General features: G+C 48.8%; 5 protein-coding genes across 5 annotated transcripts; 3 read left to right on the plus strand and 2 right to left on the minus strand.

Annotated features, from left to right (window-relative positions):
• Positions 1-467: 467 nt before the first annotated feature.
• Positions 468-1,642, plus strand: F9C07_2236789 (neutral protease 2; the record flags this gene model as incomplete). The annotated part of the gene is made up of 3 exons (XM_041295463.1): positions 468-696; positions 758-1,567; positions 1,623-1,642. 3 exons carry the CDS (start codon positions 468-470, stop codon positions 1,640-1,642), a joined length of 1,059 nt encoding a protein of 352 aa, XP_041151398.1.
• A 172-nt stretch (positions 1,643-1,814) lies between these two features.
• F9C07_1931864 (beta-xylosidase) lies at positions 1,815-4,140 on the minus strand. Its single transcript, XM_071508495.1, has 4 exons — positions 3,575-4,140; positions 3,107-3,514; positions 2,295-2,995; positions 1,815-2,245 (listed from the first exon to the last, which is right to left on the minus strand). Exons 1-4 carry the CDS (start codon positions 3,834-3,836, stop codon positions 1,940-1,942), a joined length of 1,677 nt encoding a protein of 558 aa, XP_071367296.1. The 5' UTR covers positions 3,837-4,140; the 3' UTR covers positions 1,815-1,939.
• A 304-nt stretch (positions 4,141-4,444) lies between these two features.
• On the plus strand, positions 4,445-4,838 carry F9C07_2236791 (uncharacterized protein; the record flags this gene model as incomplete). The annotated part of the gene is made up of 3 exons (XM_041295462.2): positions 4,445-4,453; positions 4,510-4,647; positions 4,794-4,838. The coding sequence occupies 3 exons, from the start codon at positions 4,445-4,447 to the stop codon at positions 4,836-4,838; spliced, it is 192 nt and encodes a 63-aa protein (XP_041151396.2).
• A 1,771-nt stretch (positions 4,839-6,609) lies between these two features.
• On the plus strand, positions 6,610-8,218 carry F9C07_1931608 (acyl-CoA N-acyltransferase). The gene is made up of 2 exons (XM_041287593.2): positions 6,610-7,675; positions 7,791-8,218. The coding sequence occupies exons 1-2, from the start codon at positions 7,153-7,155 to the stop codon at positions 8,042-8,044; spliced, it is 777 nt and encodes a 258-aa protein (XP_041151395.2). The 5' UTR covers positions 6,610-7,152; the 3' UTR covers positions 8,045-8,218.
• A 173-nt stretch (positions 8,219-8,391) lies between these two features.
• F9C07_2236793 (two-component osmosensing histidine kinase) lies at positions 8,392-11,875 on the minus strand (the record flags this gene model as incomplete). Its single annotated transcript, XM_041295440.1, has 2 exons — positions 8,392-11,473; positions 11,532-11,875. The coding sequence occupies 2 exons, from the start codon at positions 11,873-11,875 to the stop codon at positions 8,392-8,394; spliced, it is 3,426 nt and encodes a 1,141-aa protein (XP_041151394.1).
• Positions 11,876-12,527: the final 652 nt, after the last annotated feature.

The following is a 12,527-nucleotide window of genomic DNA, read 5'->3' on the forward strand; positions in this document are numbered from 1 at the left end:
GGCGGCATAGTGGCTCTGTTGAGGCCAGATCCAACGGCCCCATCCTTATCGGTGGAGGCGAGCAGATCATATACTGAAATGGACAAAACACAGTCTTTCGGCCTCCGCCGGGCCAAGTCCCCTAAATCAGCTTAGGACTAAAGAAAGAAGCCTTCGCTTATGATCTTGTCTCTCTAACTCGAAGACATGAGTCCGAGTTTTACCTTCGCCAAGAGATCCGTGATATTAAACAATGCAGCTTCGGATACTACCTTCTGTTTACAGGGTGAGATACCGGAGCTATACCCGTGGCAAGGCCTGAAGAAGTGCGCAATGACTATTTTGAAGGCCATCAGACCAGAAGGAATCGAGACTATAAAGCCCTCGTTGTCCAGCGACTCTTCACTTAGATTCAAGACAATTCAGCTTGTTGAGTATCTATCACACTTCATCTTTCTTCCCACAGCCCTTCTTTCCAAACCGCCAGAATGCGTGTCACTACTCTCTCCACTGCGCTCTTCGCGTTGGCTTCCACCGCTGTGTCAGCGCCAACCGCTGGGAGCTCTTCTCCTGGTCTTGAGGTCAAGCTGACCCAGATTGACAACACTCGTGTGAAGGCGGTTGTCAAGAACACCGGCAGTGAGGAAGTGTCCTTCGTCCACCTGAACTTCTTCAAGGACGCTGGCCCTGTCAAGAAGGTTTCCGTCTACCGCGGCCGTACGTTTCCCTTTAACAGACTAGTCATGAATATCAATGGCATTTATTAACAGTGCCGCAGAGGATGAGGTCCAGTTCGAGGGTATCAAGCGCCGCTTGAGGAGCAGTGGCATCACTAAGGAGGCTGTCACTTCTCTCGGTGCCGGAGAGACCCTGGAGGATGAGTTCGATATCGCCTCCACCAGCGACCTGGCAAGCGGCGGCCCCGTTTCCATCCGCAGCCACGGATTCGTCCCCATTGTCGTGGACGGCAAGATCACCGGCTACATCCCCTACAAGTCCAACGACCTGACCGTCAATGTTGACGGCGGTAAGGCCGCCAAGGTCACCAAGGCGCTGTCGCAGCTCACCCGCCGCACCGAGGTCACCGACTGCAAGGGTGACGCCGAGTCCTCGTTGACCACTGCCCTTTCCAACGCTGCCAAGCTGGCCAACCAGGCTGCCGAAGCCGCCGAATCCGGCGACGAGTCCAAGTTCGAGGAGTACTTCAAGACCACCGACCAGCAGACCCGCACGACCGTTGCTGAGCGTCTGCGCGCTGTCGCTAAGGAAGCCGGCTCTACCTCCGGTGGCTCTACCACGTACCACTGCAGCGACCCCTACGGCTACTGTGAGCCTAACGTTCTGGCCTACACCCTGCCCTCGAAGAACGAGATCGCCAACTGCGACATCTACTACTCTGAGCTTCCTCCCTTGGCTCAGAAGTGCCACGCCCAGGACCAGGCCACCACCACTCTTCACGAGTTCACTCACGCCCCTGGCGTCTACCAGCCTGGTACTGAGGATTTGGGTTACGGCTATGATGCCGCTACTCAGCTGAGTGCCCAGGATGCGTTGAACAACGCTGATTCTTATGCCTTGTATGCCAATGGTAAGCATGTCCCGATAAAACCTACTTGGTGCGAACAGTTGCTGACTGATAATAGCTATCGAGCTCAAGTGCTAAATGTGAATGATACCTCATATTCTCTGTTCCGCAGAGGCTGTACATAGTTCCTATATTATAGGCTAGAGTGGCGTGTCTGTGACATGCACTTGAAATGATAGCTTGTTATGATTATATTCAATTTCCTGTGTTTTAGTGAAGCGCAGATCTGTTTGATTAATCACCAGATTCGTCAATGCACTAACCTGATGAATTTATTGACGCGTATAGTATGTCTCCTACATCACTATATAAGCCAAGTAGCGAATGCAAATGAAGGCTGCCTTATTTATCAGTTCCCTACTATATATGATCTAGCTACTCCCACCTATCATAATCCGGAATATCCTCCTCAAAATACTCCTCCGTAACACTCCTAAACCCAACCTCCGGTGCCCCAGCAGACCACGGCCTCCCATTTCGACTAGCAAAAAGAGCAAAACTGGCCCCTTCAAATACAAACCAGCCCTGAGGCGCAAAGGCCAACCACTTCGATTCAATAGACGACACCCAATTCACCGAAGAATTGGCGACACCATACCCAAAACGATAACAAAGCGGCTCAGCCCGAATATACAAAACAAGACCATCTACACTCGATGCATTGAGCTGGACCTCATCATACTGTCTCCGTCAGCACCCCACCCACAATAATCCAAAGGAAGATTCATACCTCAACCGTCCCATTCCTCACAAGCTGCGTATAAACACACATCCCGGTCCCAGGTCCATCCTTACAACCCCGAACCCCAATATCCTGATGTTGAAACTCGCTCAAATAAACACTTATCCCAACCGTCTCACTCTGTCTCAACTCAGACCTGATAGGAAGTAACTCCGCAGTAAAAGTCATATTCAACGACGTCTGTTTCCGGAGAATAGCAGCTGGGACATCCCGCTCGCTGAGGGAGTATACATTCGGTCGGAAGATTATACCTCCTTTCTCCCTGAGGATAAAGTTCTCCGTGTACGGTGTGCGAAGCTGATACCATCTATTATCGAGAGTCGATCCTTCGAAGTTATCAATCCAGGTGTCTGGTGTGCTTTGATCTGGTGTATCGCCAAAGGATTCACTCAGGAGAATTGGTCTCCCGTTGTTGATAACCGGCCACCCGTCCTTCCAGGTGACGGGCGAGAGAAATGTCTCTCGCCCTAATGGGGAGGATCCGTTGATCTTTCTCCGGGCAATGTAAACGGCATATGAATCCCCATTGGCGGTATCGAAGATAGTAGTATGGCCTGTCGACTGCACGGTAAGGTTATCGAATCCATACGCACCGTTATATAGAATCGGGTTATTGGGGTTCGGGGTCCATGGGCCCCGTGGTGAGTGTGATCGGGCGATGCTTGCGCGGTGGAGGTCGTCTGTTCCGCCTGTTCATCATCCATACTCATATCAGCATATACACATACTCATGCACACACATCCCACCCTAACACCCTCAAACTAAACATATTTCAAAGAAATAGGGAAAGGAAGAATACCCTCAGCAATAAGCAGATAATACCACTCCCCCCTCACAAACATCTTCGGACCCTCCGGTCTAGCACTGACATCATGTAACATCGTCCCGTTCCACAGGGACCGATACTCATCTATACATTTCCCAGTTCCAAGGTCCACCTGACATTGATAAATGCCCCAGATCCCAGTTTCCTTGCTATCCGGCGCCATGAGGTTCAAATAGACGTCACCGGAAACAGGGTCCTGGAAAAGAGACGGGTCGATGCCCCATGGCTCGGCCCAGATGGGGTCACTCCAGGTTTCTAAATCGGGGGATGATATCCAGGTTATCCGGGGCCAGACTTTTGCGACTGGGTCGTAGGTCCACCGGGTCATGGTGGCTATGTAGAAGGTGTTGTTTATGTAGGAGAGGGTTGGGGCCCATGTTCCTTTGTTTTTGGGATCTAGGTTAGTATTATGTGTTGGGGAGGGATGTGGTGTAGTCTTACCGCCGCCGGTTGGAGTTCCGTAGAGGGCTAATTGGGATGGTCTTGTTAGGGCATGGGAGTGGAGGGTCCAGTTGGTTAGGTCTGTGGATTTGTAGATTGGGAGACCAGGGAAATATTCGAAGGAGGAGGTTGTGAGGTAGTATTCGTTGTTGAGGTGCAGGATGGAGGGGTCGGGGTTCCAGCCTGGGAGGATTGGGTTTTTGATTGCGGTTATGGGGAGGATGAGGGCTAGGAGGGTGGATACTTTGGGTAGGGGGGTCATTTTGCGGTTGTAGTGGTTAATAAATATATGGAATTCATCGTTGGCCTTTTGCGTGAGGGCTTTGTTGTCTTTTTATGGTGTTGGATGGAGCGGATGAGGTCCGGGAGATCCTCCGGGGTTTATGCGAGTAAAAACTAGGTCTTTAGTTAAGAGGTACTCCCATACTCTTGCTCTTATATATTATTTTGACTACTTACACAGCGGGTTCACTTCTAGTAGTCAAATATGTACCTGGATGAGCATAATGAAGTTATCTGATTGCTTCATGGAGAAACAGGACTTGAAGAGAGTGTTCAAGGAGAGTCAGGCCCAAGTTTGTAAAATGACTGGACACAGTCTCGTTTCCCCGGATATAACAGAACCCATTTATAATCGTGTAGTGTTGTTGCTCCAATGCAGTATGTTCATTGTGTTAACCACCTGAAACTACCATCAGCTACGACACCCAACCCCCTCCCTTTACTTTAGTTCCACACCTTCTGCCCTTCAATCTCTCAACCTGAACCTCCCAGATCTCAAAAAGAGACACTCTCATATCAATCCATAACCAATACACACACTTATCACCTCATCGTAACCAAAAGTTACCACGTACAACATCAACCACCATGCCCGCGGTAAGCCATATAACCCCAACGCCATTCAGAGAAATCACCCACTCACCAACGCACAGGACCCCAAGCAGACCAACATACCCGATGGCGAATCTGCGACAAAACCGACCGGACAAAAACAAACCCCGTACAAAATCTGCAAGAACAAAAAAGCCATCAAAACGAAGAAGATCGCAGATATGACTAAGGAGGAACGGGTAAGATCGGCTTACTAGAACTACAGCTCTGAGCTAACAATTAGGCCTGTTAGAAGTAAGAGATAGAGAGACTTGAGCGGGAACGGGGTAGGGAACACATCGAGATAGTACAGAAGACTATAAGGATTGTCGGACTGATGGCGCAGGACTTGATGGAGGAGATCGGTTATGCTGAGGAGGATGTGGAGTGACTGGATCTCTAGCCCATCTCTAGACTGAGGTGAGATATAGTGGTTCATATTGGTCTGGAAAGTTCGTCGGCGTCCCCAATAGGAGATTGATGCATGTAACCCAACGCTAGGAAAAATTGACTAAGAATTACGATGCCTAATGGGCAATCCTACATCAATAAACTCACTCATAAGGAAAACTAACTATTTCTATAATCTTTACCTTCTCTTACCTTCTCTTAACCAAAACCCCCAAAACTATACCTAAAATATTCAATCCACTAATAAACTCCATCCTTCCTACCTCTAAAGATGTACCAACACTAATCCGCATCCACAGCCTTGCATTCCACTGGCAAAAAGAGCAAAACTGGCTCCTTAAAGATAAGCCAGCCCTAAAGCACAAAGGCCAACCACTTTAACTAAATAAATAACACCCAATTCACTGACAAGTTAACAACACTGTACCCAAAATGACAATAAAGCGGCTCATTGTAACTATCAGTATATTTTTCATAGTTAGAATAGTATATGTCAGTCACTGATGGGTCACCTGACACACAGTCATACAAGGACTTTTTTTGTCTTTCAGACAATTGAATCAATTATCCACTCACTGTCCTCTATCTCTATCACTATACAATGTGTCAGTTAGCGTGGATGTACCCTCGAGCGGACATCTGGGACTATGACGTCGGCGAAGACGCATATCTGGAAGGCACATCCCTATTAAACACATACAGCGAACCGTTCCTTCATATCTCCCTTCACACCATACAGGTTAGTATAAACACCTCTACTATGCACCACTGCCGCTTCTATTCACCAACTAACTAAATACCCTGCGGGAAACACATTCACCCGGGGATATATTAGTATAGACCTCTCAGTCTCATCCCAGCACATTCACAAATCCGTGGCAACCTGTAGTGACTGAGAACTTTCAAAACCCAAGGATCGTCTTCTTTTGGTGGATAAAGTGTTCAAGGTGCGACCTTGATGTCATTGGCATTTTGGTCGAGTGGGAACGAGATCTTCTTTGCAATCAACACCGAAAATGGGTATCAAACGGCCCAAGAGCAGCCATACTACATACCCGTACCCAGATGTCGATAACTCCGATCAAGATATTGACCGCCGCCCAGAGGCGGAGAAGCGTGAATGGGAGCACCGTTTGATACAAAGTATTTCAACCAAACCAAGAGAGCGAGTACTCTTTGTAACTAACATAACGAGACATTCAATATAGTGGGGCAGTGGTGAGGGCATGCTTATGGGCTGGACTAGAGCCAATGACCACAAAGACTCCTCTGGACACATCATAAATCGCTATCGAAAGCATTAATTGTCTATGTCGTTAGCTCGCCTTTTGATAGACGAGTTTGGTTATTATGACACAATGTCCCCGACGTCCCTGATATCACAGCTGGCGGGCTGGACATACATATACTCTCTATAGGTCATCCGCTAAAGTGCAGTCTTATACCGACCTCAGCAGAGGTCATCTGGTGCAGAGCTTACTGAAGGGACAGGTCAATCCACGGAAGCTTTTGATAGAACAAGACCTAGAGTCGCTGCGTATCCTGTTCCCGAGAGCAGCCGGTTCAGGTACTGATTGCAAGCTTTCTTGGCGTACTATTCGACAGCGTTGCAGACGTGGAGCGGACCAGCAATCTCGGCTACGCGGGTGAGGCAGGCGCCGGGTGGGCTTGTTGTACTTAGAGATACGGCAAGGTTCTATACAACAGCACAGAATATCGGCTCAAGTGCAGCGGTCTCAGATACAGAGGCAAAATCGGTGGGTTGTCTGGGTTTGAAGTTAAAATTGCAAGGAGGAAAGAAGGTTATAACTACCGTCACCCACGCTTATGTGCGCTATCCTGTATTACCGGGGTTTCTTAAGAATGCGTGTTGCAAATTGGGTAATTCGAGCCAAGAACGCCCTCTGTCGTTTCAGAAACCCTCATCTGGACTAGGATTCACGCTCTAGATGATATATCCCTTAATGCAAATGCTCATAGCAAAGACAGATTATATCCGAGGTCCGTCACACAGGAACTGGACCACATCGATATGTTATTCGGAGGACTAAGAGGATCGCCGAACTGGAGGTACTGGACACAGAGGATGAGAAAGGTGATGTTGAGAGGGATGTGGAGTTATTGGATTTCTAGTCCATCTCTAGACTGAGGTAGGATATGGTGGTTCGTGTTGGTGGGGAACTTCGGCGATAGTTAAGGCTTTCTCGTGAATGATCCCGTCGGCGTCCCGAATAGGAAATTGTTGTATGTAACCTCTTCCTTTACTACCCTGACAACCAAGATCAAGAATTAAGATGCCTAATGGGTCACTTTACATAAATAAACTCACTCATAAGAAAGCCCAACCAGATCCACATCCGACTCCCACAACCTCCCCTCAACTAAAACCCCCAAAACCCATACCCAAAATGTCCAATCCACCAACAATTATCATCCTCCCCGCCTCCCCCGAAGATGCACCAACACTAACCCGCATCCACGGCGATGCATTCCAAAACTCCACACTCCTCGACCTCATGTTCGGTCCACCAACAGAGGAGAACCTAAAAGGGTTCACGGCCCAACTCGCAGAACTCATCGCAAACGATAAAACAGCCAGATTCACCAAAGCCGTCGACAACGACACGAATAAGATTGTGGGCTGGAGCTGGTGGAATATCTTCCCCGATCATAAGTCGCGCTTGGAAGGCTCAGAAGCTTTCGCGAAAGATCATACTGACCCGCCTGAATCTGCGATTAGTCCTGAGGCATATAGGGAATATTTCCGGGGGGTGGAAGAGAGACGGGAGAAGTGGGTTGGGGGGAGGGCTGTTGTTTGTGAGTTTCTTTTTGATGTATTTCCTTTGGATTGCCCTTGTTTATTGAAGTGTTGGTGTTTCTTCTGCTGGGGTGGTTTCACGAATTCCACAACCTTGTGCTGATTTAACTGCAGTTCTCAGAGTCCTTGTTGTTCTCCCTGAGTATCAGAGGAAGGGTGTCGGTGCGAAACTTATGACAAAGGGCCTGGAAGAGGCAACGGCTCTTAACCTTCCGGTCTGGCTGGAATCTTCAGAAGAGGGATATGCTTTGTACAAGAAGCTGGGGTTCAAGGATCTTAACGATAGCATTGTCATGGACTTGACTAAATACGGAGAGTCGGGTATCGCGACTACGGCGTGTATGCTATTGGAGAATGGCAACCCTTGAACACGAAATCAAAGGGTGCATTTAATACGGTGGTGAATAGCTTACAGTAAACTTGCAACTCGAGCTATTAAGCTGTGAAAAGAGCCATCATTTTCTCTGTATCAAATTGCGTGGCTATGTCAGACTATGTACAGCTACCGAAAGAGAGGGAATCGTGGTATAAAAGGTTGAGACTGATTAAAAGAAAGAGGTGAAAACAACAAGAGAGAATAAGAAGTTCACAGTCATTATACATCTAACCTCCAATTAATGCACGTAAAACTCATCAAGCTTAGTAGGAGTGTCATGGAGTAGGCCTAAGATCGACCGCCTTGTATAATCATGAGGGTGGGCTTTCGATATAAGCATCAACATAGAACATCCCGAAGGGTGGCATGTTTGTGGATCATCTCCATCATCTGCGTCTGGTTGAGCGGCTTAGGAAGGTAATCATCCATTCCCGCCGATATACACTTTTCCCGATCACCGAACATAGCGTGAGCCGTGAGGGCGATGATTGGGGTGTGTGGAAGCGAATGAAGCCTCTCGTAATCTCGGATTCTAAGGGTCGATTCAAACCCACCCATGACTGGCATTTGAACGTCCATCAATATTACGTCGTACTGCTTGTGGCGAAACTCATCAAGGGCCTCTTGTCCGTTCGAGACGACTGTCACGTTGTGGTGATACCTCTGCATTACTTTGAGAGCTACCTTCTGATTGACCTCATTATCCTCGGCAAGGAGGATAGCCAAAGGACGCGTTTCCTCCGCGGAACGGCGAGAAGGGCGACCTTCCAGGGCGGGAAGAATACCGTTGACTAATTCGATCGGACGACAGGGTGTGGTCACATAGGATGTGATACCCAGATCCAAAGCGGATTTCATGGCCACTGACACCACGGGACACACTAGCACGGCGGGGAGAGTCTTGAACCGGTCGAAATTTCGTAGCTGCGATACAGAATCCATTGTTGGAGCGATCAAGACGTCGTATTGCCGACGAAGGTCTTTGCCGTGCTGAGCCGCGGTTTCTGTCGGTGCAGCTCCATCCTCAAGCCTCACGACATCCACGTGAAGGCCCATTTGTTGCAGTGTCTGTTGGATTCCTTTTCCGTCCTCATTGCAATGACCACTAATCTTCTCGACAAACAAGACTCGACAGCCCTTGTATGGTATAACATATTTGGTAATGTCCTTGACAGGCGGATCTAAGGAGGTAAATGCACAGGTGAAGTGGAAAGTGCTCCCAACACCTACGGCTGAGGTGACCCAAATATCTCCTCCCATGAGGTTGACCAGTTTCTTCGATATTGACAAGCCCAAACCAGTGCCACCGAACTTCCTTGTCATGGAGCCATCAGCCTGCTGAAACTTGTCGAATATCAAATCCAACTTGCTCTTGTCAATGCCAATTCCAGTATCTGAGACCGAGAACTCGAGCAGGTACTTGTCTGGATGGCACCTTGGTACCGCCTCCTTGATCGTAAGCTGTATTTGGCCCGTCTCCGTGAATTTTATCGCATTCCCGATGAGGTTCAGAATGATCTGTCTTAGACGAAAGGCATCTCCGATCACACAGTCTCGCACCGAGTTGTTGATGTGGTATGTAAGATGGAGGCTTCTCTCGCTCGCTTCGACTGCAAGGATTTTTAGGGCCTTAAAAACTGTCTGTCCCAAGCTGAACGGAACAGACTCGATCTTCATATGATTGGCTTCAATTTTTGAAATGTCGAGAATATCATCAATAATCACCAACAGGCTATTTCCCAGGTTATGGACCACGTTCAACATCTCCCGAGTTGGGGGAGGCAAGTCGTCGGTATCAAGGGCCAGTTGAGTCATACCAATAATACCATTCATGGGCGTCCGAATCTCATGGCTCATATTGGCTAAGAACTCTGATTTACTCTGGTTGGCCAGCTCGGCCGCCTCTCGAGCTGCAGTATTCCTCTGTATACTGTCACGTAGATTAGAGATCATTTTATTGATTTTTTGCTTTAGCTCGTCCATTTCGCCGGACGCGCTGACGGTGATCAGTTTGCTAAAGTCACCATCAGTGGCTGCATTGGTGATTTGTCCAAAGGCCCGGACCTGCGAGGTCAGATTGTCTGCCATCATATTGACGTTGTCTGTCAGGGCTTTCCACTCTCCCTCGACGTTGGCAACGACAGCCTGACCACCTAGAGTTCCATCGACACCAACCTCACGCGCAACTTTGCAAACTTCAGACGCAAACTGGTTCAGCTGACCGACCATCCCGTTGATGGTATCCTTGAGGTTTAAGATTTCACCGTTCACGTTGGCAGTGATGCGTTTGCTGAGGTCACCACGAGCTACAGCTGTGGTCACATCCGCAATCTCTCTGACTTGGTTTGTAAGATTCATTGCCATCCTGTTAACACTTTCAGTTAGGTCCTTCCAGACACCCTCGACTCCGTGGACAGTCGCCTGGCCTCCTAAAACACCATCTGTTCCCACCTCTCTGGCGATCTTTGTCACCTCCTGGGCGAACTGGCGGAGCTGGTCAACCATCGAGTTAATAATATTCTTTAGAGCCAGTATCTCTCCCTTGCAGTCTGCCCGGACCTTCTGAGTTAGATCACCATTGGCGACGGCAGTAGTCACAGTTGCAATGTCCCTGACCTGCATGGTCAGGTTGTTGGCCATGGCATTAACGTTAGTCGTAAGTTCATTCCACATTCCCTGAGTACCATATACTCGCGCTTGTCCACCAAGAACCCCTTCAATACCCACATCTCGGGCGACACGAATGACTTCGGTGGCAAATGTACGGAGCTGGTCTACCATAGTGTTGAAAGTATTCTGTAACAGGAAAATCTCACCCTTGGCAGGGCGTTCGATCTTTTGGCTCAAGTCCCCGTGGGCCACCGCCGTGGTGACCACTGCAATCTCCCGGACCTGGTTAGTCAGGTTCAGCGCCATGGTGTTAACATTGTCGGTCACTTCTCTCCATACGCCGTGCATCCCAGATACTTGAGCTTGGCCGCCGAGAATGCCCTCAGTTCCCACCTCCCACGCCACTCTTGAGACCTCACTGGCGAAAACTCGCAGCTGGTCAAGCATGGCATTCATTGTGACCTTGAAAGTGATGATATCCGAGTCCATCTCCAACGGGTGAATCGGGACTTTAGTAGATAGGTCTCCGTTGGCAACTTTGGTGATGACTTTTGCAATCTCTTGCAAGGCTGTTTGAAACGCTTTGTTCATCTGCTGATGTTTCCGAAGGTCTACCTCGTGATCGGGATGCTTGTTTGCTGCGCGGTGACGTAGCAGTTCACGAAAGAGGCTCGAAACGACTTCCCGTGGCAGCTTGATTTCGTCTTTCTGCTCATCAAGAGCGCGTTTAACCAGAGAATAGTGATCATCGTTCGCGAACCCATACTCAGGGGTATGATCGACTTGGTGACTGGTTGGTATGTCATCTAGCCTAAAATCCATCTTAGCGTTGTGATGTGGCAACCTGGTTGACACAAACATGTACGTACCATGCAAACTTCCGCTTTCGGGGCTTAGGACTTAGAATCATCTCAGTATGCTGCCCGCACAGAGTAGAATGTGGTAAATATCCATTGTCTGAATGAGGTGGCGATATGTCACCCTCCAGAGCACCATTTTGGAGAAACTGTATATGGCCTATGAAGGCCTGCAGCTGTTTCTCGAAGGCTGCCTTTGCATCACTTGGCTCTCCTGGTAACCGAAAGAGCAAACTGTACACTTCCTCCGCCGGGGAGCCCAACGGTTGAAAAGGATGAGTGTCATGAATTCTAGTTGATATGGCAGATTCTAAACCGGCAGCCGCAGTCCTGAAGGCTGTCTCAACCGCTGCCATGGTCTTCGCCTTGGGGGGACACCGCTAATGACGGGTGCTATTGTGTCTAGAATAGTATGCACAATCCATGCATTGTCGAGTCAATGCTGTCCTGGTAAGATAATGATTAACAGAGCAGATGCGACAATTATTGTCTGCCTGAACAAATTTAGAAGCCCGCTGTCAAGCAAGATACACTCCCTATGAACAGCAGGTCAGCCTTCAAAAAGATCAACAATAGCGACTAGAAACAGAAGGTGCATTAATTTAGCGAAAGCTCCATAACATATTCATTATGAAGTGAGGTGCTTGCGATTTGCCTCGGGGGGCGACAGGACAAAGACCGTAAAGACCAGGGGTACCATGGAAATGGCCTTGTGAAGCTTCGCATCAAAGGGCGAGCGCCGTCTTTCAAAGGGAAACCGAGACACGAGGTGATTGGATTAAAGTGACTCGGAGTCTTTAGCCCTAAATTCCCCCCGCAGGGAAAAAGGCGATTGAGGCTAGACCGAGGGCATTTATTGAGTGATGAGGAAGAAGGCTTGACGTTTTCTGGTTCTTAGCCGCAGCAGTGGGCACATGATTGGCCGAACCCCAGGCCCTTGGAATGGAAACAGCCATCGACCACCCCATGGTCCCTTTAAAACTCTCGATTATCGTGGTCCATAGCAAG

Source organism: Aspergillus flavus, chromosome 8 (assembly GCF_009017415.1).
Source record: "Aspergillus flavus chromosome 8, complete sequence".
Taxonomy (NCBI): domain Eukaryota; kingdom Fungi; phylum Ascomycota; class Eurotiomycetes; order Eurotiales; family Aspergillaceae; genus Aspergillus; species Aspergillus flavus.